Source organism: Symsagittifera roscoffensis, chromosome 4 (genome assembly GCF_963678635.1).
Source record: "Symsagittifera roscoffensis chromosome 4, txSymRosc1.1, whole genome shotgun sequence".
NCBI lineage: Eukaryota > Metazoa > Xenacoelomorpha > Acoela > Convolutidae > Symsagittifera > Symsagittifera roscoffensis.
In genome coordinates this window covers 25505425-25530359 of record NC_087065.1, presented here as the reverse complement: position 1 = coordinate 25530359, position 24935 = coordinate 25505425, and the positions used below count along the sequence as shown (strand labels likewise).

The following is a 24935-nucleotide window of genomic DNA, read 5'->3' as shown; positions in this document are numbered from 1 at the left end:
TGTCGCCTTCTATTCCAGTAAGACTCTTTCATTGGAATCAACAAATAAAGCATATTGAAAGTTACACATTAACGGTCATTCCGCACAAGAAATATTTCAATACGAAAAAATATTTGACGATGACTCTATTCTTCCCTCTGTCATTCACCCAAAAAGCGATTCCGCTAGAGGACAAGTACAACTTTGCCATAATCTAATAGCAAATTTGTTCGAAATAGGAAATAGCACATGCAAACAAGAATTTCCTGAAATAAAAATTAGAAGACACATACTCGATCACTATCTACCAGACATTAGTAATATCACTTCACATTACGGAAACTTTTACTATTGAAATCTTACCACCACAGACAAATCAAGATGCACACCGAATACAAACAGATGATATAGAATAAAATTTCTCAAATGTTTTCACAGAATATATCAAAAGTATTCAACATCAAAACTCACAAAGAACAAATTCAATTTTCACAAATGATGTTATCTCTATCATTTATAGTTACATTTCTATATTAGAATCAAACAAAACATTTTTCTGTCTTGTAACATGATGGCAATTGGGAACGAATTGTGTTCAGTTTTACCTCAAAATCTTGGATAGGTTTTTCTCCATTTTGCGCACCCTCGATTTGTCAAGAGATACTTTCCCTACTTCCGCCAGGCAGTAGCACATCATTGCTGTGCGGAAACAAGTTTCTCATAAGAGCCCTGGGCCCCTCTTCCGCTTGAATTTATTTATACAGTCCAGCATCCTCCTTCTTGTTTTTCATTGAAAACTTGTATAAATACAAATTCAGCGTCGCAGTAAAGTAATTTATCCAAGTCCAGATTCGGTTCACTTCCTCGGTTATGCTATTTAAGCACTTTCGAAGAGATTAAACCTCATTCTCTAGCCACCTGCATTGAAGTTTTCAGCAGTCGTACTACCTTAGATAGCATAACCGAGGAATTTTGATACGTTTCTTTCCTGCGATGCTGACTTTGTAGTTATATAAGTTTGCAGTAAAAAACAAGAAGGAGGATGCTAGTAGCACTGAATTTTTTTAAATTTTCAAGGCGCCTCACACCAAAGCAGCGCTAGCATGGTGTTCAACTTAAAAATTGTCGCCTTCTATTCTTGGTTGTTTGTTTTTGATCGTATTTGTTTGACCTTGTTGATCATTTTTGCTCCAAGGCCCAAATCAGAGAGGCAATTCTTCTCAGAGTATCACAATACTTACGCTATACCATGACAACAATAATTTTTGCGACCAAATTGTTACCGGGCATCACTTTCACAAAAAAAAGTATCCAACAACGGTTTCAATTCCATCACCTTCAAGTGAACGTGATCAGTTTCAGTCTTAACAGGAGCGTCTCCCGAGACCGTGCTAGCAGTATTTCGTATCTTGAAACTACTGAAAATCTTTTTTTCACATTTCAGCAATCATTTGCACCAACTTTCAGTCCGGACTTCTTTACTTCCGAGGAGCACATCAGCATACAGCTTCTTTAGCAGATTGTTCAAGTATTGAGAAAATAGCAACCAGAGCACCCGCTTCAAAACTGAGGACACCCAATCAATCATCACGTTTTGGTTCGGCAACGTCCACTGCAATCAGAGCCACAGCGTAAGTCTTCTAACAAACAGTCGCCATGACTGAACCAACTACGAGTTTATCAGTGCTCGGAAATCCATATTTCTGAGTCACGTAGGAGTTGTATGGTTTCTGATGATTGCTGGGTTCCTCAACCTCAAGATATCTCCGCCACTCCTTTTACATATCCCTCTTTCACCGTGTTCAACGCGAGCCACAAAATACGAGTAGTCTTTCTTGTAAAGCTTTTTCCAACTGAATGTCAGTTACTTCTCCCGTTTTTTTGGATCGGAAAGGATCAGCGTCCAAGGAAGATTAGCGTCGGTTTTCCTGAAGTTGACCTTTCATGGTATCTTTCATCGCATCAACTCTGCAAAACCTAAGACCTCCCTCCGTTATCCGCGTCAGTTTAATCATTTTTTAAACTCGTTTCGGGTCTCCATCGGCTTTCTTGAGGCAGAATTGACTCCGTGTAAAAGTCTTTCATCTGGTTTTGTGTTGATTTTAGGAAAAACTTCCTTCAAGTTCGACCTTGAGACCGTTTTCTTTGAAAAACTAGGTTCTCCCGTTTCCCTGCCCATTTTTTGGACCATTTTTTGGACCCTGTGCAAGCACAGACTTGGACCCTCTCATATACTGTTCATCCATAAACTGCTGTTTTCTTCAGTTTCTCCAGCCTAACTGGTATGGGAAGTATAGGTATAGTAGTATCTTTCAATAGATAAGTAAGCCTAAAAAACTTAACTCTAGGAAAATCACATCCAGTGATATTCTTGTTTTTTTTTCTTAAATTACTTATCATACAATAATAAAGCATGCGGCAAGCGGCGCTCCTCGCAGCCTGGATCCCTTTTTTTCCAAAATTACTCGTTTCTGGCCCCTGCACATCAGGACAGGCTCTCCATATTCCAGCTCGACATCGGCTAGACCATTTAATGGGCGATCCTCGCAGAAGTGTCTGAGAGTCAGTCCAATCTCAAACGCTCAAACCACATTATTTTCTTGGTCATCTCAGGTCCCAAGGTTCCCGTTTGATCACCTTTTCATAGATTTACCGGCGCGCATTTCTCAATGTCTATCAACTCCACGTCCCTTGGTTCTCCTCCTATCTCTTCTTCAATGTTCGATATTGTTCCTCATCTTTGGAGAGCAGCCTCAAAGTGTCACCGGTTTTATCAAGTTATAAGGGAAAGGAGTCACTTTGCCATCCTCTGGGGAAAAAACCGAAGCTCATACCGGTTTCCAACTTTTCTAACTGTGGAAACTAATCGCCACCGAGGAACCAACTACATGTAAGATTCAAGTGACATCGCTCGTTCAGCACACGCGCAGCGGTCTCCGGAACCAGCAAGAGATCAGTCATTCAATTCGTCACCCGACGAAAGATGGGGAAATCTGACTCTTCGTCCTGTCCCACTTCCTTTTCGAGGACTGCACTCAGTTTCATTATACTGCAAAGTTGGACTTGTCGTACCTTGTCTTCTTCTGGGCATAAACGAGGCTCATACAGGATCCCAGCTATTTCTAATTTGTGGTTTTGTAGGGTTGTTCTAGTTCTCGTACACGCCATGTGCTTCAATTTACTTGATTCGATTGTATTTTAACTAAACACGGATAAACTGAAAAAATCTCCTATTTTGTTTTTTGTTGCAAAATGTGATAACTCAAGGAACTTCCTTTAGCTCGAAGATGTAAAACTAATCAGAACCAATTTTTGAGTTCTCGACTCTAAAATATTTTGACCAAAAGTAGATTGTTAAGTAGATCCCAAGATGCTAGTTTTTTCTTTTGATTTCAAAACAATTCGAAGAATACTCATAGTTAATGATAAATAAAGCAATTCAATCTTTTATCGTTCATCAAACATCGTCTGGAAGAAAAACCGTAGCTGGTTCAAATTATGCTATTTCTCTATCAAAATAATATCTTTTTTGTTACCATGTCTCAGAGTCAAAAAACTTTACTGATGCAATAGCCTTTACTGACGCTCGCGCATGCTTTCAATTTCACAACATTTATGTATCAATTCAAATTAGAATTTTAACACAGAGGCGAAGCGAGGAAAACGCAAACAAAAGCTCTAAACAGGCAAAAAAAAGGAAAGTTAGGAAAAGGGAGAAGATTAAAACTACACCTTAAATAAAGTTTTGAATATATTTTTTGAGCGTAGAAGTATCACGTTCTCACATGTGCTCCAGAACTGCTGGTAATTTTACTGACATTAGCCACTAATGAAGCAGCGAAAAAATTGAGCATAAAATATACTATTTCAATGTTCCGGATATGAATTTCCGACTAGATGATCAGAAGAGTCACTCACGTGCTCGTATCTGCGCCACGGTTACATGGAATTAAGCTAGCGGCCCAGCTAATGCTAGTTGTACCTGTTTTAATATTTTTAATTATATAATGTACTGATACGGAAATGCGTAATTTTCAAAATTTGAAAATGGATTTTTTGCAAGGCCTTAGTAATTTCTCTGCTCAAGTAGGAGATTAGATTTTCATTTAAAAGATTGATAACAAATAGGAAACTGATACTCGACTTTTTAATTGATTTCTTTATCTCAGGTTTAGCCCGGTAGTTTTCGAAAGAGAGAAAAAGATTGCAAAAAACGATCAGAAAATCACAACTTCGACTTTTTTGTAAATCCATAAAAGTTTCTCTTCTAAAAAATGCAAAGATGTTTTTAAGCAGGGAAAGTTTCCACGCCCTGATTTTCAGATTGAATCTATTTTATCAGATTTAGCTAGCAGTTTTTCATCTTGATGATGAAACTTGTAAAAAATAAAACGGTAAACATTTCAAGGAATTGATGCCCGAATTTCATATCGGCGTTTCTACAACAAAATAGGATACAACGGATCACGCACGGAAAATCTAAGCACCGTGTTAGTTTGAATGAACTATCGACCTCAAAAACCGCCCATTCGTTTTTGAAAAAAAAAGAATTTTTCAAAAAACGGGCAAAATTTCAAAAACTCGACTTTTACTAAGGCCATAATTTTTTTCAAAAAGCAAGGAATAGCGGTTTGCGCGAGAGAGATTCAGATTGCAGGTTTTGTTTTCGATTAAATCTTTAATTGCCAATTCGACGGGCTGATTTGTGAAAAAAATTTCAAAATTAACCAATATGTCAAAAAACGGTTTGTTTGAGGCCATAACTTTTTTCTACCGAATTTAGGGAATAACCACTTGAGATCCCGCTGCTTTGTTCTTTTGAATTAAACCTTCATTTCAGATTTATGCATTTATTATATATGAAAATGAAAAAAAAATCACAGCAAATAGGTCAAAAAAGCCCCCTTTTGAAACTTTCGAAGGCCGTTCGACGTGGGGTAAAAAAAAAGAGACTAGCAAAATTTGCAGGCACATAGAAGGGCGGCCGTTTTGTCCTTTGGTACCATTTTTTAAGATACGGTAGGTTAGTTTTTGTGAAAACATTGAAATTTCAGCAAAAATACAAAAATTTTCCAACCGTTGCAAAAAATACAACAACAAAAACAATACATCCCATACATTTTCATAATACCTGTTTTCTCAAACAGGATATAAGCAAAATAAAAAACAACTTATGGCATTAACAAGCCTATGATTAAATAGGCTTAAGTTTGATCAAACTGAAATATACTAAAAGTGCAACCAAAGGAGTTTTTTTATTTCCGACTTAGGTTCGAAGAAAAGTTCTTCGTAATAACTCACTTCGCTTCGCTTGTGTAAAATTAACGACGAAACCAACAGCATCTTCAGCTTTATTCTTTATAGAACGTTGCACCTACTTTTTTGCCCGATTTTTGAAATTTTTCAGTTGAACGCGTTTTTAAATAGAATTTAGATCAGCCAATTATTACTCCATTACATTTTTGCATTAATCCGACATTAGCTCAGCCCAATTATGTTAAAAAGGTTAGTTTAGTCTGATGTTTTGTTTTCGCAGTCCGAATATGAAGATAACATAAGTTTTGAGCTTTCTGATTCGATAGATAATGCGAGAAAGGATTAAATTAAGTACAACTACTCTAAATAGTTAACACAGTGAACTGATTTATGATCAAATATGTCTGTCATCGAAGGTCAATCAAGTTTATCTACTTCGGTAATCTAACTCTATACTAATCTATTGTTCAAACTGACAAAGGCGTCGAACGCCGCTCCTTTATATAAGTGTTTCGATTTTTTTCCCTTCATTGAAATCCAATTGATCTGACAGATGAAAGCTCTGAAGCAAGCGCTATAGTGTTTGGGTGCGCTGCAGAGAAATAACATTGGAGTTTTCTGCACAGTATTGGGTTCACCATTTTCCGGGAAGTGCACCCACGCGTTTGAAGAACTCTCCCAGCACGACTCCGAGGGTGCGCACCTCTCCAGCATTCAGGTGGATCACAGGTCTTCCATGCAGAAATCGGTAGTTGCATACCTGAAGCAGCGTTCACTCAAATTAAAACATCACCAAAAAGTCTATTTTAATTTTTTGATTCAAAGTTCCCAATAGGCTTATTTTTGTTCGTTCCAACTGCACCTGTTTTTGACCTGCTGCATTGAAAATAATTTTTTTTGCATAGGATTCTTTGCTGTTTCTAAATAAATTCGATGCAATTTTGAAAACCAAAGAAAATTTTTTGCTGTGAATTTAGCAAAGCTTCAAAAATCAGCAAGTTGTTTCAGATCTTAGTTTTGATGGAAAAAATGATATTAACCGAATGCAAATGAAACTGATATTAGCCTAGAGCTTTAGTATTGAGTATTTTGATTTTTTTTTGCTAGGTGGTATTTTTCTTACGATGGCGGCTTCTCCAGGACTCCAGTTGAGTTGGATGCCGTGGTCGTCGTAGATGCCCACGAACTGGGCCACTTCCTCCTCCGAGAACTCACTGTCGTCCCCAAATGTCATCTTCAGCGGACGATCCTGCAATAGAAGAGACAATGTTTTGAAATAAGTTACGGATTAATTTGTATCTTGTATTGCCAAAGCCTACCGCAAAATTTGATTTATTGAATATCAAATTTTTTAACTTCGGTTGTTTTCTGTTTAGATAATTTCATGAAAAGATTGAAGAACCAGCAATGAAATGCTATGCGTCAATTCACTCTTTGACTCGATTGAACTAAGAAAATTAACAATCTCTAAGTCCGGACGCAGAAGGTTATTATGGCACAAAAATGACCCAATTAATTGCTTTCTTTCAATTACAGAGAGTTTGTTAATGATAAGTTTTTAATGTCATGGACAGGTTAGTATGGACAGGTCAGGAGTATGAACATGTTAGATCGATTGCTTCACCATCTCTCAATTAGGTACCCTTAGGTGCAATTCAATTAGGTATCAAATTAAAAATAAGTTCAATATATTATACTAAAAAATAACCTTAAAAACAATGCATGTAGTTCTTAAGCAGGGGAACAACGGCGGTTCGCCGTGATGAGCCGTACAGCTCGTATGTTGGTCCTTTCCCTCGTGGACAAATGTTCTTAACTTTAAAGTTTAGTTAAAATATGATTTTGCTGACCTCCTGAGGAAGATGTTCGACTAGTGGCCAAGTGTCGAACCAGATAGAGTGATCGGCGAGTGAGGCGTAGAGCAGATTCCTATCTATGTCTGGACAGTACTCGTAGGAGGGGGCGTAGTACTTCGTGATCATCTCCCTGTTCTGTCCCCACTCCACCTCCAGACCCCTCTCTCTCGCTCGCCGCTCCGCCTCTTTCATGTCCCCAGTCAAGAATGACTTCTGCCAGTGGTTGTACACACCCACCTAGATCAATTAAAACGTCAAAACTAAACAAAAAACTGTAAAAAAAACGGATAACTCTCTTCGATCTTAAACTTTAATTTACAAGTTTCAAGAATCAGGGTCAGTGCTGCTCAGATACATTTTGTTTATTTAATTCTCAACTGAAATATAAGTATCGCAGTTCAAACGTCAAGAGTGACAAAACTTCCAGTTTAGTTTTATGAAGATGTAGAAATATAGTGAAAAAGTTGGACAGTAGTTCAAGAAAAAGTGAACGCTGAACAGTCTATGATAATGACTTTTCGTTATCTGGAAAACTTTGTGCATAAAATCTTTTTAATTTTAAATACCTGTGGAATATGGAGGTAGTGTTCCCTGTCAGTCAGTTTCCTGATGTAGCACACTCCCAGGTCCTTCAGCTTCATGCCCAGGGGAGTCCTGGCGATGTTGTCGGTGACTCGGACGTTGTCTGACACGTAGGAGGACCCATCCACTCCCGGAGTGAGGTCGCTGCAGGTGAAGAACACATTCCTCACTGTCGTGTCAACATAGGCCATCTCGTGGTGGTAGTGAACAAACGACTATTCAGAAGAAGCAAAAAACAAGTTAGTCACTTCCTAGCTTATTGTGTTGAAGTCTTATTGTTCCTTGTAAATGAGCATGAAAAACAAAGACATGAATGATTTCAGTTAAAACATGGAAAAACTTGAAAAAATCTTTCAAAAAACAATGTTACAATTTCAAAATTTTTAATCATCGACGATGGTCGCGCAGGATTAAAGAAGATGTGATTTACATATCATTTAATAAACTCTCAGCAATGATTGCTTTTTCCAGAATTTCTGCCTAATAACAGTACCAAAACAACAAATACAAATAAGTGCTCTTTTCCAATTTGCATCAAATGTTAATTTGTATTTTTCTGTTATTTCGCATCAACTTACAGACATGGACACTCCAGTGTCGTAGACATTTCCCTCCACCGGTGACCTCGGATTAGCCCCTCCAGTGTAGACTCCTCCTCCTCCCAAAATACCCTCGAAGGGTCTCTGCAGCTCCTCCGCGTTTCTAGTTCCAGTGTTCTGCAAGTACACAAGTCCAATTCTCTGGTACAAATCTCTCACTCTTCTCTTTAACTCGTCATTTCGACCCAGGTTTTTCTGGTACCTGTAAGCAAGTTTTTTTTCAATTTTCAGTCATGCTTTAACTATTTGATGGACGATTTAATGAACATTATATGAATTTGTAATTTAAGTTTACCATTTTTTCAAAAGCATTCATTCGAAACATACCGAAATTTGTCCGAAACGTTCGGAGCAAAAAATAATTACCTCGACTCGGGTTCTTGTGTTACAATTATATGTGAGGATGTTTATAAGTGAGAGGTAATTTCTGGTCTGTTTCTGCTGTTACCTTACCTGGTACAATCTATGGAGTATTCCTCCTTTTTCACCCCGACTGAGGAGGGTTTGATGAACTTTGGGATCCAGTGAGGTTTGGTGAAGGCATTCGCTATTGTCACCAAGGGAGCGGCCTTTGTGGCACTGCTGGCCATGGGTGAGGCACACATGATTTCAAACAGTTCAAAGGGATAAATCAATTCAAAATGAATTCAAATTCACAATTAAATCAAAAACAAAAAAGCTGTTTATTTCTAAATATTGTTGAAAAGATTGCAACAAAATTAAGTATATCGGCAAATTAGTGTGTTTATAACTGCAATAATAATTGAGCTAGCGAGTTCTGGTTCGAAGCTACGAAAAATGAGGCTAAATAGCGATGCCCCTTATCATCTGAAATCAGATTAAAGTTCAAATAAGCAAACATCAAGTGACACCATGTTCGGAGAAAGCGGGAGACAAAACACAAGTCGGCGTCACACGAGAACGAGTCGTGTAAGAAACGACTCGAAGTCGTGCCCTTTTTCCCCAAAAAGGGAAGCAGGCTAAATTTTAACAGAATCAAAATTATACGAGAAGTAAGATAAAGCAAATATGAGAAAAAGGCTCGGCACCGAACCGCTGGTTAAGCTTCAGATAAGTAAAGGTTTATGTCTCCCTATCCAAAGGTCGACATACCAATAATAGAATGGAATGCGACGAATCTAGAGCAACTGAATATTTAATATTTGCTCAGTTTGTACGCTCGGTTGCTCGTAGTGATTTTATCAAATTGTAGAAGGCGTTTTTCTTGACATCTATTTCTATTTCATCACCCCACGTGACCTGCACTTAAAATAAGCAGTCGAATCTAGCTAGACATTGAACTTTAATTAAGTTCATAGACGCCTCAAGAAACAACTCGACACACCTCTTCAAGAACACGATCAACTTCAAAACATATTGACTGTTTTAATCAAAATACCAACCAAATAGCCGGCAAAAAAACAAGCGGGGAAGTTTTAGTGTTTTGCTGGGTAAGAGAGGGAAGCTTGGACCCATTCCATATCCAGAAAGTCCATTTTATATGACTTTAAACCTGTTTTCTCATCCTGTTAGATATCATTTAAAAAAGCGCGTGCTTGATTCCGACCGTAACATCTAAAAATGTCAAACTATATAAGAATTTTCGAAATCGATTACTTAAAAAAATTGCTAGAAAAAGCAAAGTCGCAACTTCCCGAAAACGTTTCTTACTTTTAGTCAGTGACGCACATTTTTTGCCATTTTTAGAAGACGCGTGGATTCAATTTAGCCCACTTTAAACGGACAATGAAGTGAATAAACTTTCCGAGATGAGCAGTACAGCACAAATGCTACCAACAAGAGTAAGAAAAACTCAATTGAGTCAATTGTTGTTAGGCTAAGAAAATGGTAAGCATTATCCTAAGTTACCATCTTAATTTTCTTGAAAAACAAAAAACTCTTCTTTCCATTACGTAAATTGTTTTTAGACTGCTACATTATTGATAACGAAGACCTCTTAAGAAAAATGTTCTGATAGTAAGTAAGATCCACAATTTTTTTTTGTCCAGTAATTTTTTTTTCTCGTTTTTTTGGCGAAAACCAATATAAATTGAAATCTAAGTAGTCACTTGATTTAATTTCGAATACTGAGAATTTATTTCTCACTAAGTATAAAAAAGTTACCAAATAAAGTTCCGCTCCTAGACACCTCTTGGTCCAATGGTGCTCTCCTAGGGCGCAAAATTGTTGGCGTGGTTTGAAATTTTATAACTTCCCACAATGGAGAAGCCTGAAGACAATTTATTTTTATTGTTGTCATGGAATGAAAACAAGCCCATCTTCACTTCTGGCGAAATAATTTCCAGGGTTGACATCCATAGACCAAAAATGATAATCATACAATTCCATAAACTAAGTCTATGAAAAAATACTAATCAAACAAATTTCAAACATTTTGCTAAAATTGTGTATTCGAACGAACTTTTGAACAACTTTTCACTTGTTTTGGCATAAAATTCGGTGTATCGTACTAAATAAAAAAGAAAAACTTTTTGTCAAAAAGAATGCTAATCATACAATTTCCATATATGGAAAATGTATGACTAGCATTTTTTTTGAAATTAACCCAAAAACTTATTTGTGTTTTTTCAACCGCAAATTGATTTTCGTACTCAAATTTTTTTTTTGAAAAAAAATGCATGCAAAATTTAATTTTTTGTGTGTATAACGTAGTCCTGGATGTACTAATATTGGATTTTTCTTTCCTTTTCTCTACGCTTGAAACTCCTCTTCCTTTTGTATTGCCTGTTTTTGTATGCCTTTATCAATGTCTGGTAACTTGAAAATTCAAATTTTAGAAATAATCATCTTTGAAAATTTTTGCCAAAATTTAAGAGTTCGTTACTTTTGTTATATTAGTTGTGTGAGATAAAATTTAAACATTTCAGGCTATTTCCAATGCATCTTTAATACGAGAAGGCCAAACCTCAAACCTTTGGTTACTACCTTTGAGTAACCAAGGTTTTTGTCATTTGTGTTCGGTTACGAACACAACCAAAAAATTTTGAGAAATCAAGTGTAAAAAATCAATACTTTTGGTTTATGGAAAAATGCTAGTCATACGATTTCCATATATGAAAGAATACTTATCATAGACCTTTCATGCAATTTTCTGTACTTATGGAATTGCATGAAAAGTGTATGATTAGCATTTTCCCATATAAGAAAATTGTATGACTAGCTTTTTTGGTCAACCCGGGTAATCAAGAAATTAGTGAATCAGTTTGATTAAATTTAGCTTTTCAAAAACCTTAATAATTGTAGTTTAGCCAAACAATTATAAAATTATAGCATATACATTGTCATTTAGCACTTCTGAGTTAGTTTGCCATTGATGGAATTTGTGAAACGAGTTGCAAATCAAATCCTAGCATCGTGAGATTGATAGCCCTCTAGACAAATCCATTTTCAAATGTCAATTGCAAATTCTTTTGGCAGATCTTTTGATTTGCTTTTGCAAACTCAATAACGAATTAAAAAGCCTAAAAACTATAAACAACTCCTCGACTCTTTCTGGCTATCGATGAAAAATAAACAGATGTTGCAAAATTGCAAACAATGTGGTGAATCGGTTAGTGCTTTTTTAACAATACTCTGTGCCTACTCAATTTCTAAACCTGCTCATATTTACATCATCTTGCACGATATCTCTCATACTTTCAACATCCCTCTTCTCCTTGTCCACACTCAACTTGAGCACCTCCATAAAAAGCCGTTACTTTGCTAATAAAACAAGGATAACCGGTGGCTCTGCAAGTAACGCAATGTTCCGACGACCTTCATAATAACTACAAAAGAATTCTTCAATATGGAGGCTCATCAAATTAGTGTCGTTTCTTGTGCTTGGTGTGATGAGAAAAATTATACAAAACTGTCGAGCCTTAAGTAAATTAGGCATAATCATTAACATTTGTCTTGGAAAAACAAAAAAAAACAGAAAAAATGAAGAGAAAAAGCAAAAATCTTAGAATTTTTTTGCAAAGTACTTTTGGCAAGGTTCGCTTTTGGCAATGTTCGAAATAGTGATTGATATCTGGACAAACATCAAATATAGCTAGTCAGCAAACAAAAATCAAAAATTTCAAATTTTTCTCGGCTCTTAAAATTTTTGCGAAATTTTTCACTGCAGCTTGAATCACTAATGAAAAACGTTCCTATGATACATTACTCTACTGCGTGGTCGGAGCAATAACCTCAAACAGACGAGTCAAGAAAACATGATCAAAATTTATATTGATTTTTCAAAATCTGGTAAACATTTACTGCTAAAAAATTGAACTTTAACTTGATGCAAATCAAAAAAATATTAATTACAACAATAAAAAATAAGGGTAGAACAACAATGATATATTTACTGATAAAATATTTTCATAATTATTGTGATGTTTTTTTTACTGGTATGCAGCATCACTGAGTAAATTTTAAGTCAATACTGCGTTAATTTTGATTCAATACTGAGTCAGTTTTTAGGTCAATATCTCCCTTCTGGAGCGGATCTGGGATTTTCTCGATGGTGGGTGCGGATTTTCAAAATTTTATCAATCCTCCCTTATGGTACCTAGTAAGGATACACTTATTTGGCCCCTTGTATCAAATCCTCCTTTTGCAATGGGAGAGAGGTAGTCAATAATATCCTAACCAACTGAAGAACAAAATTACACAAAATTATAAACTAAAACTATCGTAGCATACAGTTCAAATTTTGAAGGTTGATGAACATAAACCAGCACAAGATATGAGGAGTTTCACAAAGCAGCGTCAGAATTTTTCAAGTCTGATTGTAAAATTCATTCACACTTTTTTAAAAAATGACAGCCATTTTACCAAGTAATCAATTGTTCTCGATCAACTTGAATGCGCTTTTAATTTTCAAAAATCTGAAAAACATTCTGAAGTTGTGCAAAAATGCCTAAGCTGACATTAAAGGAAAATTATCTAATGTGGCATGCAAGAAAGCAGAAACAAACAATGAGCATTCAAAATTAATTTCAGCAGAGGTGAAATGGAACAGAGCTTGGTGATCGATTCCGAGGGAGTTCCGCGCGATTCAGAAACCGAATGATAAAAAAGCCAATCGACAGCACATAGATTAGCCTATCGAACAGTCATCATATTCATCAAAATCAAAGATGGAAAAAAATTCGCGAAATCTGTCAAGATTTATACAACTTTTCGGCCAGTTAGACTTTCTGTCATGAAAATAGCCTCCCGTTATGTTCACGCCTCAGTCTGTTCACTCTGCATGTGCATACTGGTGCTCATTTCTTCCATATATGGATGGAGCCCAACTGCCTCGTGCTCCTCTTGTTGGGGGGTTTGGTCCCCGTTGCCCCCTCGTTCCGCCGCATTCGATCTTGCACTCGATTGTTTCTTGGTTCGATTAACCGCACTGATTTTCCGCTGGTTTAACACCATCGCATTGGCCGCATTGTTCTAGAATAAAATATAAAAAATAGTAAAACTACAAAAATAAGAAGTAATTGGCTTTATTTATGGCACAGCTCTTGAACAGAGTTGTTAGTGAGAATTGTGTTTCGGGCTTTGCCGACTAATGATGCCCCTAAAATCGTCCAATTTTCATGTATGGAAAAAAATGCTACTCATCGAACTCCATTAGTAGAGAAAATGCATGAAAGGTCGATAGTTACTAAATTTTCATATGTGGAAGTTGTATGATTAGCCTTTTCCATAAACTAAAATGGTTTGTGAAAATTTTGTGAAAATGTGTTCGTAACCGAACACAGACCCTGGCTACTCAAAGCTAGAAAACCCGTGTCGGGCAAAAAAGACGACAGCTCTTGAAACAAATGCAATAAAAAAAATAAACTTTTAGAGCGTTTTCAAAACAGTTGTCTATAAAAACGGAAATATAATTCATTTTTGTGTATCCAGGAGTACGTTATGTTATGTCCACAAAACTTAAATTTTGCATAATTTTTTTTCTCTCGAAAAGCTATATTCGAGTACAATGGGTTTTGCTCTTGAAAAAAAAATACAAAAAATCTTTTGGGGCAATTTCAAAACTAATTTAAAAAATGTCGCCATCGAAAAAAAATGCTGATCATACAATTTCCACTTATGGCTACTGTATGATAAGCATTTTTTGCCAAAAAATTTTCCTTTTTCATTTTTGTCGGTACACCAACTTTTAAGAGACAAAACAAAAAAAAATCTTGAAAAATTTCAGTAACACCATTTTAACAAAAATGTATGAAATTGTTTGGTTAGATTTTTTCATAGACATAGTATATGCATAATTGCATAATTAGCATTTTCGGTCTATGGTGGTCAAACCGGGCGTTCAAAAAAAAGGAAATAAATATGCGATTAGGAAAAGGGTAGCCCCATCCCCCTTCTACTCAGCTACAGCAGCACCAAAAACTTTGAATAGACCTGAATATAAACTTTCCAGAAATCGCGAAAAATTCAGAGAGCTTGTTTTTGTATGATTTCTCTTTTGCGTTCCCGAATGGGTATCGGACTGCTTGAGATTCAAATTATACGCGTTTTTAGCAACCTGAAACTTCTCTTAGAAAACAACATTTTTTGTCATTATGTACAGTGACCTGTTAATACTTCATTCTTGCTTCTGTGTTTGACTGTACATGCAAGTTTCCTGCAGACTTGATTACCATTGATACACTTACCTGATGAGCTCTCTGTTCTCTGCTGTGCTTCATATACAGCTTCAGTCCAATGAATAGCATCGGATTCACCAGGGAGTTCAAGTGACACAGGGCGATCGAGGTCCTGCAATTATAGTAACATTTCGATGAATCTTTTTAAAGATTTAGACGAAGTTGAAAAAGGAGAATAAACTATCTTAAATAATTTCATCGGTACGGATTAAAATTGGTCTGTGTATAGAAGTCATTCAAGGGAAAAATGAGTGAAAGGGCCAGCGTCGAGTTGCTGGGCTTCCAATTCAACTTGCGATTCGAGAGGATGTTGTTTCAAACTGAAAATCAAATGCCAGAGAACCAAAGCAAAATCGAAGCATACCCGATTCGAGCCGAGGTAGTCGAAACATTAATCCAGCGCCTTGCACGTAGGAAATACGAGTGGCTCGAAATTGGTCACTCACTTAAACATGATAAAAAGGATACTTTGTAGTAGTTAGAACATAGTTGAAAGATGCCCGGGGGAAAAAAGAGCCCGGCCTGAGGGCACGAAGTACCCGAGTGCGGCTCTTTTTCCCGAGGCCATCTTCAACTATGTTCTAACGGTTGATGAGTATGTTTTTGCTTTTTCTGAGGGAAAGATGCCGGAAAACTGTGAAAGAGCCCGGAAAAGTGCGCGAAACTATGGAAATGATTTCTTTTTTCATTCATGCGTTCTAATATTTCTTTTTTCATTCATGCCTTGTCGTGAAAGTAGTAGTAGTAGTAGTAGTAGTGTAGGCTTTAGGATTTCTCCATGGGTTTTGAACCCTCGTTTATAAGTTCATAATTTTTCCCGGTGGGTTGCAGTTTCCACACCAGCAAAGAATTCTCCACATACACAAGTTGTTTTCTGCAAAATTTCTGTTGAAGAATTTCCAAAACGTGTTTGTTATAGATATTTTCAGGCTGTCATAATCTTGATTTTCGAAGTCCACAATTTGGCTAAAGTAGTTGTATAGCGTAATAGAACGTATATAATAATTTTCATTTGACTTTTTCAGTCTTGTTGCATGAACAGCAATCTCACCACGTGTTGCTTGTCTCGTTCGTGATTCGTTTTTATGAATAATTGTATTCAAATCAATGTCATGTTTATTTTTTAGTAGTGAAACTAAGTACAATATGTCGTGTAATTCAAAGTACATTGAGAGTGGAAGGAGCTTTAAAAATTTCAGTCTTTCAGTATAACTCATTTTGAAGTTATTTGTAATCCAAGATGTCGCTCGTTTTTGTACTCTTTCTAGTTGTCTTAATTCTGCTTTGTTCGGATACCATGTTTGCGATGCATAGCTTATGATTGGTACGATGTATCCGCAGTATAAGTTTAATTTTGACTTTAAAGATGTTTTTTTCGAGATATTTCGTTTGATTTTGTAAAAAGCTCCCATTGCTTTTGATATGCGATTTTCAGCATTTACTGACCACGAAAGGTTGTGACACATTAAAATACCTAAGTCTTTTTGGGTCTTTGCGGTATCAACATTTTTATTAAATAGTGTAACTTCCATTTTCCCTTTGAGGTTTAACAAATTACATTTATCTTCATTCAGCGGCATTTTATTTTCTTTGCACCATTTTTCAACATTTGCCGTGTCTTTTTGCAGATGAATTTCTTCAGTAGACAGGATCTTCATATCGTCACAATAGCCAAAACAATCTGAATTCTCAATGCATTTGGGAAAGTCGTTAATGAATATGATAAAAAGTAGAGGGCCAAGAATTGAGCCCTGTGGTACACCGCTAGTTACTTCTTTCAGAGTTGATGAACTTTTATTGATTTTCACAAACTGCATTCTATCTGTTAGATAGTCTTGTATTATGTCTTGTATTTGAATGCTTAGACCTATGTTCCGTAGTTTGGCGACTAGGATACTATGAGGAACTTTATCAAAGGCTTTAGAAAAATCTAGATAAAGGACTGAGAGTGTTTGAACATTTTTGTCATCGTAGAGTTCATATACTTTGCTCAAAAATTGTACCATTTGTAGTACTGCTGACCTTTTTTGCCGGAAGCCGTATTGTGCGTTTTCCAGGAAAGGTTGTGTGAAAGAGCAAACATATTCTCTTCGAATCTATGATTACTCGCCTGTCGATGTAAGTGCCCACTCCAGTTGGTTTGATCCAGTGGTAGACGTGCAGCCCAGTCACTGCATCCACACTCTGGATGAACTTCATGTTGTAAAACGGGGTGAAGCAAACCCAGCAACTAACACTCACCACACTGGCATACAGTTGAAGGAATCTACACACATCAAAAAGTCTAACACATCAAGAATCTAACACAGGGGCGGATCTACGATTTTCTCGAGGTGGGGGGGGGGGGGGGGGCGGATTTTCAAAAAATTTTGAAAATATTGTCGACTTTTTTATTAGGTCGACCAAATTGATTTTCTGAGCTCTCCTGAAAGTTTTGGAAAATTTTGTAAAGTTTTGACCAAAAAATCGTTTTGTTTTTGGCGCGCGCTCCCTCCTCAAAACGGACTTTTGGGTCGGCAGGGAGTCGAATTCCTAAGAAGAAAGTCCGCCCCCCCGCACCCTCCCTAAATCCGCTGGTGGTCTAACACAATATAAATTATTGCTGTGTTTATATTATCATTTAATATCATTAACCTGGCCAACAGCTGATTCAAGCTATTGTGGTATTTAAAATACTACACAGACAAAAGACCATGATCAATTGTAAGGACTGAAATAATTGTATTTAAATTACTATTAATTTTGGTGGGTTCAATGAATACGAATTTTTATTAGATAGATCAATAGTGCTATGGGGCTGTTTAAGCTTTTTTAAGATAGAAGTTAGCTCTGGGGTATTGCTGCTGAAGACAATAGTTAATTCGTGAATATTTTTATGTGTGTTTTTGGACAAAATTGTGATTTGATCTTTTTGGATATTGGTGATATACCAAATAATTTTTGTGGATTTACTTTTCAACTTTAGTTTTAAATTAAATGCTGTTGTATTTACTTGATAAAACTTGGTCATAGCATTCTACATCCTTTTTCAGTTATAAATATTAATCTAGGTGATGACAAACAACATAAGGAATATTTAAACTTTTCTAATGAACTTGTTATTATTTAAATTTGTTGAGGAGAACTTTGTATTTCCAATAAAAAATGATGACAATTCAAGTAGACTATACCGATAATGAGTGTGAACTTCTTAATTTAAACTAGATCAGTCTCCGCCTGAACCAAAAATACAATTGTATATTAACTTATATCAACATCCCGTCGGAGACAAAAATAAAAATAACGGTCTGGAAACCCAATTTCTACTAGACACTGGAGCAACATGTTCGCTTATTAATTTTGACAGTTATGAACATTTTTGTAAAATACAGCCTTTACAGCTAACTAAATCTAGATCAAACACAGTTGCTGTTAATGGAGAAAAACTTAAACTTATAGGTTGTACTAATTTTGACTCAACATTTGGTACAAACACTGATAATCCGGTAAAAATCATAGCATGGATTTCGGCCGAGAACGGATGCGATCCAAATATTTTAGGAAAGGATTTCATTTCTCACAACATTAAATCAAAAAACTTTCCCAATTTAAACTTAAATTGAAAAAATACCCAGATATAACAGTTCCTATCAGTATTATAAAAAGCAAAAGTTATCCATATCTAAGCTTTTAACAAAATGTACTACTTGATAAAAATTTAACTATTGCACCAAAATCATCCTGCGTAATTTCAATTTATCCAGCAGGCATAGGTTTTAAAGTAGGAACATCGTTTAGAATTGATTAATCCTTAATACAAAAAGCACTTATTGTAGGAATGAAGTTAAGTCAATGCCTATCGTACTAAAAAATTCCAGAGAATCAAAAGTAGATAAAAACAAAGGTTTAATAGGCCAAACGTTTGAAAACATAGAAATAAAATAAACCCGTTTCTTCCTGCTTTAAAATATTTATAAACGTGAAGTTTTCATTAAAGCTTTTATAACGCTTAAAGTTTTGTGAAGTTTACCTAACATTTTGTATACTGAGCAGTAAATTTAGTTTAAAATTACTAAAAAATAAGATTACGAATATTATCCTACAAATGTACTACAATGAATAGCGGTTCTGTATGACACCCAAAAGGATATGCCAAAATGCATGAACACGGATTTAATTCTTTACCGAGATCGAAAACAGTCAAGTACGCTAACAATTTTGGACCATCCTCAAAATCAAAAAAAGATAGAGGGATCGGAACCCATTGGCTCAGACAAAAAAGTTTTTCGACTTCAACATAATTGCAAAAAAAAGTGCAAAAGGCCAGGAGTTTAAAATGTTACAGTTTTACGAGTCTATAAAAATTTCATTTTCAGGCAGTTTTATTAACTGAAATTTCAGTATTACACTTAAGTGAATCTCAAATTACCCTGCGTATAATAACGAGAATTAATAGAGTGAAACCTTTGATGAAAGACCTAGCCAATGTAAAATTGTATCAAACTGTATTTCTGCGAAGTTAATTTGCACCATCGGATTCCTCTTAATGCCCAAGTAGGGACCAATGACATTAATTATTGGCCTTGTAGTTTTCAAGTTACAAATGCAAACTAGAAGAAATTCATCAAAAAGGGAAAAAATTATCTCTCTTTTTTCAACAAATTGAGTACGTTTTTACAATTATTCATGATCTTAAAATGGGCGAACATAGTTTTTCGACCCGACCCGCCGCAGGTTTATGCCAGCATATCTTGGAGGCTTTATGTAGCCTTTCAATACCCATGGCACCAATTTCTTTTAACCAACGCAAATGATTGTTGGTGGCTGTATGCAGCATTTGAGACTTTTATGATTCACTCCTCAAAATTTTGGCCACTTTAATAATTTGGTAGTTTAGAATCCCAAACACGCAGGCATTTAAATCCTTGAAAACAACAAATTTTCAGAAGCAACACTTTGAAAATTGGATGGCATCATCATTAAGATTGTTTACGTTAAATTTTTGCATCATAAAGTTCAGGACGACTTTTCTGTACTAAAGATGTGAACATGGATTGATGCAGGAGATTAAAACCGAAGAAGAATTATTACACTTAACTTATCGAATATTATACCGTTTGTAATTAGTCTTCAACTTTCCTTACCTTTGATATTTCGTTTTTTTATTACTTTATCAAATCTTTTCCATATCTTATCAGAAAATGAAACGAAGATTCCTGGTTATGACAAAAATGCTGTCAAATGAAATATTATATTTGTTTATACCTGCCTTACAACTTTTACAATTTTCTATTTGTTAATATTTGCATCTAGTAAATCCTAACCCAAAATTTATAGCTTTATAATTTGCTAAGGACCCCATGGTAAGCCTGTGGATGACCCCAGGTGGACATACTTTTAAGATTAGGGGTTAATTAAAGCCCAAATTTCCATTTTTTCTTTTAACTACATTAGTTTAAAATCTGAGCTTAACTCAGTGTTGTAAAATGCTTTATTCCTGTGGTTAATAAACACCATGATTGTCTTTCTTCATTTGTTTTCCGTGGTGGGTTTGTGTGAAACCACAAGTTTATATTTTCCACCTTTTATATATACAATTTTACAGTTTTATAAATGTTCTTCATTATAATAAGCCTTAGTATCCGAATGTAATTCGGGATTTTGAAAATTTTCTTTTTCTTTATTGATGTTTAGCAAAATGGAATATGACCCAATTTTGAAATGGAACTGCCAAAATGCTGACCTAGCACCCAAGGAGTTCAAAAGAAAATTGCCTCTCAGAAAGAAGCAACTAAAATCTGTAGTACAATCCTTGTCAATTTGACGACGGGTTAAATAAGAACCCGCGGAATTTTCCCAGTCTAAATCAAAGATTGGAACTGCAGAAGAACAGAGAAGTAAAATTGGATACTGAAAACCCTAGATTTATTACGAGTTCGAATTATTGAATAAAACAAAACTACAACAGATGGAAACTGCCATCGTTTATTGAAGTCGTCAACTCGACGACAATGGAAAAGGCGATGATGCCTGTCTAGTTTATAGCCCAACAAAAAGTGGTGATAAAGGAAGAAACCAACTTCTAGAAAGTGAAGAAGAGATAAGAGCCAGGCTACATCCTGAAAGCAGGGGGAACGCAAGTTACCATCCCGTTTGAGGGAATAACTGCCTTCCCAAACTATGTAAGCATAAATTCAAGAAGAAGAAAATCGTCAAGCTACAACAAAAACTCGAGGCTTCACAGAGAAAAATACCGATCCTCAGAGCGTACAATGTGGAGCTAGAAGCAGGAAGGAAGCTCTAGACGAAAATTACAGAGAGTACAAAAACCATATTTAAATTTGAGTCCATTAACTTAACTTATCTACATAACTATTTCATTTGATGTTCTTTTTAAATGTTATAACTAAAGTATTTAACCATTAAAGTGTTTAAATTTTCACCCTGTTAGCTGTAAGAATCGAACAGCTTAATTTTCCTAAAAAAGGGGTGAGTTGTAGTATTGAAAATACTACACAGACAAAAAACCATTGTCTTAATTGTTTATTTAACGACCCAATTCTAAATTGTAGCGTGCCATTTAAATTAAAGCCTCTATTCACTAAATCAGATATGGACTGATTTACTCTTATTAGGACTATAAAATCTTGTTTTGTAAATCCACTAATTTTTAAATACTTGTCCAATTTTTCTCATTTTTTCATGCTCACTATTTAACTTGAAACAACGTGGATAAATATTTAGCAGTCTTGCCGGCTGCACTGAAATTCTCCTTGCTTTGATTAAGCAGAGATGCACCTGCAATATGATGCATCAGAGAGAGTAATATGAATTTTTAATCAGACAAAACTGAAGGCTGCGGTTTTAATCAAAGGGGACTAATAAGTTAAAGATATTTGATTTGAAAAAATCAAATCAAAACTAGTTGAAAATTCCCTTATAAGAAAGGGAGAATAAAGGAGCAAGTGAAACCTGAATAAATAAAGATTGAATCAGCCGCCGGTTTATGCTTACGAGCAAAAGGACTGGCCTGAAATCTTCAGTGTTTCATTTTGCTCAGTAAGCAGCAAGTCAGATCTTTTCAGTCAAATCTTTTCAAAAATAAATAATTTTTCTTTTCTGCCTTTACAATAAAATTAAACTAGCCTTTTTCACAAAGAAAATAGATAATAAATTTTCATTTAAAGTTCGATAACATTATAAATCGAGATACTCGAGATACCCACACCTGAGGAAGTCTGGACTACAAGTACCAAAATGACTACGGCAAGACGATACTGACGACCAAACCAGAAGTGTCGAAGTGGAAACAATCAAGGGCGACCCAAGAATACTAATCAGCCATCGACCTTAGTAAGAAGATAAAATAATGATGAACAAAATAAGGTTAACTCAACCTCCCCTCATAGGTATAATTCTTCAAGCTGTTTGATTCGTTTATATAATCTAATAACTCAGTGCTTTGTATTTAACCAACAAATTAATTCATACCTTTTCTGACTATTGTTTCTACTCTAACTTTTGTCAAGACAACTTGACGATCTAAGATGAGATTTATAACTTAGGATAAAATTACTAAGCATTCAACCAGCAATGATCGCTTAGTAAACTATTTTCTGTGATAATAAATTCTTCAGGTTTGAACAGTTTTGGACGGTTATTAGTTTTGGACAGTTTACAGTTTTGACTGAAAAATTGTTTTTTTTGGCAAACGCCACTTGAACTAGTAAATGTGGAGTTTTTAAAAGAGTACCAAAGGGGAAACCCTTTGGGTAATCAGGGGACTCGAATCCACAAAAAGAAGCGTTCGCCCCCTTCCCTCCGCTAAATCCGCTACTGATTTCTATATTTGTTTTGTGATTTGTTTCCTTTAGATGAGAAAAAAATGAACTAAACTGCTCGTATCAAAACAAATCCCCAGTTTTTATGAAAAAACGACAAATTTAATTAAAATTCAAAAAAAAATCGACAATCGGAATAATAGTTGCCGACAAAATTTTTGAAAACCCTATGAAGATATCATTCAGCTGAAATTAATTGCAAAAAAAATGTTTTAAGTACAATATTTGGTGATAAATTTTACAGAAGTTTGAAAATTGCCAGTTTGACCATCGTCTTGACTAAATTATGCGCGATGTGAATATCCATGATTCTAACAGCATACGCGAAATATTAGGCGGCAATTTATACCGCAACCACAATCGTTTCATAATAAAACAAGACTGCTCGTATCAGGGCGAAGCCCTGAATATTCCGACTGCTTTTAAGGTTATGGAGCAGTAATAACAGAAAAAAAATTAAATGTAATAAAATAAAATGATTTTTTTCTTCTGAAATTTGAGATTTTTTGTAAAAATCATCCCCCCACACGCCACACACGCCATATAAAGTACAAAATGATAGATTTTGCTCCTTGTAACAAATAAAATATGGCAAATAAGCTATTTTCAAACACTTTGGAACAATTTCTAACGCGGATTAAATCGAAACAGTTTATCGCGCGTTAATGGTTCAAAATGGGGGCATTCAACAGTGCCGAAGTACAACAGTGCCGAAAAAGGCGAGAAAATTTCAGAATAGCTTAAACGCTTTTTCTAAAGAGCGAGAAATTACTGACGCTAATTATCAAAGACAACCACTCCGATTTCGGCGCCAAAATATCTTCAACTGCAAATTAAACAATTATTTTGGCGCCAAAACGTCTAAATTGCAAATTTTCTCTCCCAAAATCTGTAAGTGCCACTTAAGATTGTAAATGTTCGCCGCTTAATTTTTGATTGCCGCACTTAATATGTGGAAATTTGTTAATATTTTCGGCACTGTTGAACAAATTTTTCATTTTCGGCAGTGTTGAGTTATTTTTTTTCGGCACTGTTTTACTTTTGTAAAAATGCCCACAGGTAAAATATCTTTTGAAATCTAATCTCAGGGCAACAATACTTTTTGAAAAAAATCCCACCCGGGCACAAATTTTTTGTTACTAAAGTCGGAACAATAAAATAACTCGGGTCAAAATAATGAACGATCTGACTGCCCCTTCATTTCTATTAAGTGACCAGAGTTCGCAATGTGTTGAATTTAAGATCAAGTCAACAGCATCGTTGAGATGGTTTAAAAAAAATTGTGAAAATTTTTTATATATAAAGTCGAACTTTGCTGAATACGAATTCTAGCAAAGGCATAAATTTTCCTTCATTTTTTGGTATATAAACAGAAGGGGCTAGTTGTTTTTAAATGAGAACAACAAACTCTTAAAGATTGGCAGTTTCTCACAATATCAGCAAAACTCTCGCGTTTATGCAAAGAATTCAAACAGTTGCCAGAAAGCAAAAATGTTAACATGATAGATAGTCTGAATTAGAATTCCTTGATGTTGACCTTTATACCAAGATTCAATTGACATCATCAGACACCAGAACTGATTGTTAGGAATTGTTCATTAAGTTTTAGAGAAAACATGCCAAAAACGAGTTAGTTCCAAAAATGTTGGCCATGAAATCGACGGCGCTTTTAATAAGATTTTTGATGCTCGACCAAAATTGAGTGTCGGACAATAGTACCAAAAAAGACTTATTCGTTAGCTTGCATCTAGTATTTTAACCAGGAAAACAATTAGCATTTTTGAGCCAGATTAAGTCGCCGCCTACGCTATGATCGGACAAAACAAATCGCGCATTAATTATTTCCAATTAAGAACAAGTTTTCAGCCAGGTTGAGTAACCGCTAACGCTTTAGTTGCAAAAACCATATGGGGGCGTTAGACAGTGCCGAAGTTAGAGAGTGCCGAAAAAGGCGGGAAATATTGGAACGCAATTTAAGAGGCTAGCGTTTGGCGGGAAAATTAATAATGACACTTGAAACTTGTTCAGACTCAATTTTGGCGCCAAAATCGATGAGCAAACAAAACTTTCTTTTCTTTTCTCAATTAGTTCACGACAAATAAGTCAGTTTCTTTCATTTTCGGCACTCTTTTCAAATTGTTCAGACTCAATTTTGGCGCCAAAATCGATGACCAAACAAAACTTTCTTTTCTTTTCTCAATTAGT

At 35.5% G+C, this 24935-nt stretch overlaps 2 protein-coding genes across 2 annotated transcripts in view; both read right to left on the bottom strand.

The window, feature by feature from the left end:
- Positions 1 to 5565: 5565 nt before the first annotated feature.
- LOC134844551 (uncharacterized) lies at positions 5566 to 9079 on the bottom strand. Its single transcript, XM_063861277.1, has 6 exons — positions 8726 to 9079; positions 8252 to 8474; positions 7658 to 7888; positions 7086 to 7328; positions 6359 to 6484; positions 5566 to 5995 (listed from the first exon to the last, which is right to left on the bottom strand). Exons 1-6 carry the CDS (start codon positions 8875 to 8877, stop codon positions 5870 to 5872), a joined length of 1101 nt encoding a protein of 366 aa, XP_063717347.1. The 5' UTR covers positions 8878 to 9079; the 3' UTR covers positions 5566 to 5869.
- Positions 9080 to 12556: 3477 nt separating this feature from the next.
- LOC134844810 (probable serine/threonine-protein kinase MARK-A) overlaps positions 12557 to 24935 on the bottom strand; it is a gene marked incomplete in the record, with an annotated part of 54930 nt that continues 42551 nt past the window's right edge. The window contains 3 exon segments of the mRNA XM_063861625.1: positions 12557 to 13705; positions 14920 to 15022; positions 17021 to 17176. Of these exon segments, the coding sequence (XP_063717695.1) occupies positions 13490 to 13705; positions 14920 to 15022; positions 17021 to 17176 (475 nt within the window).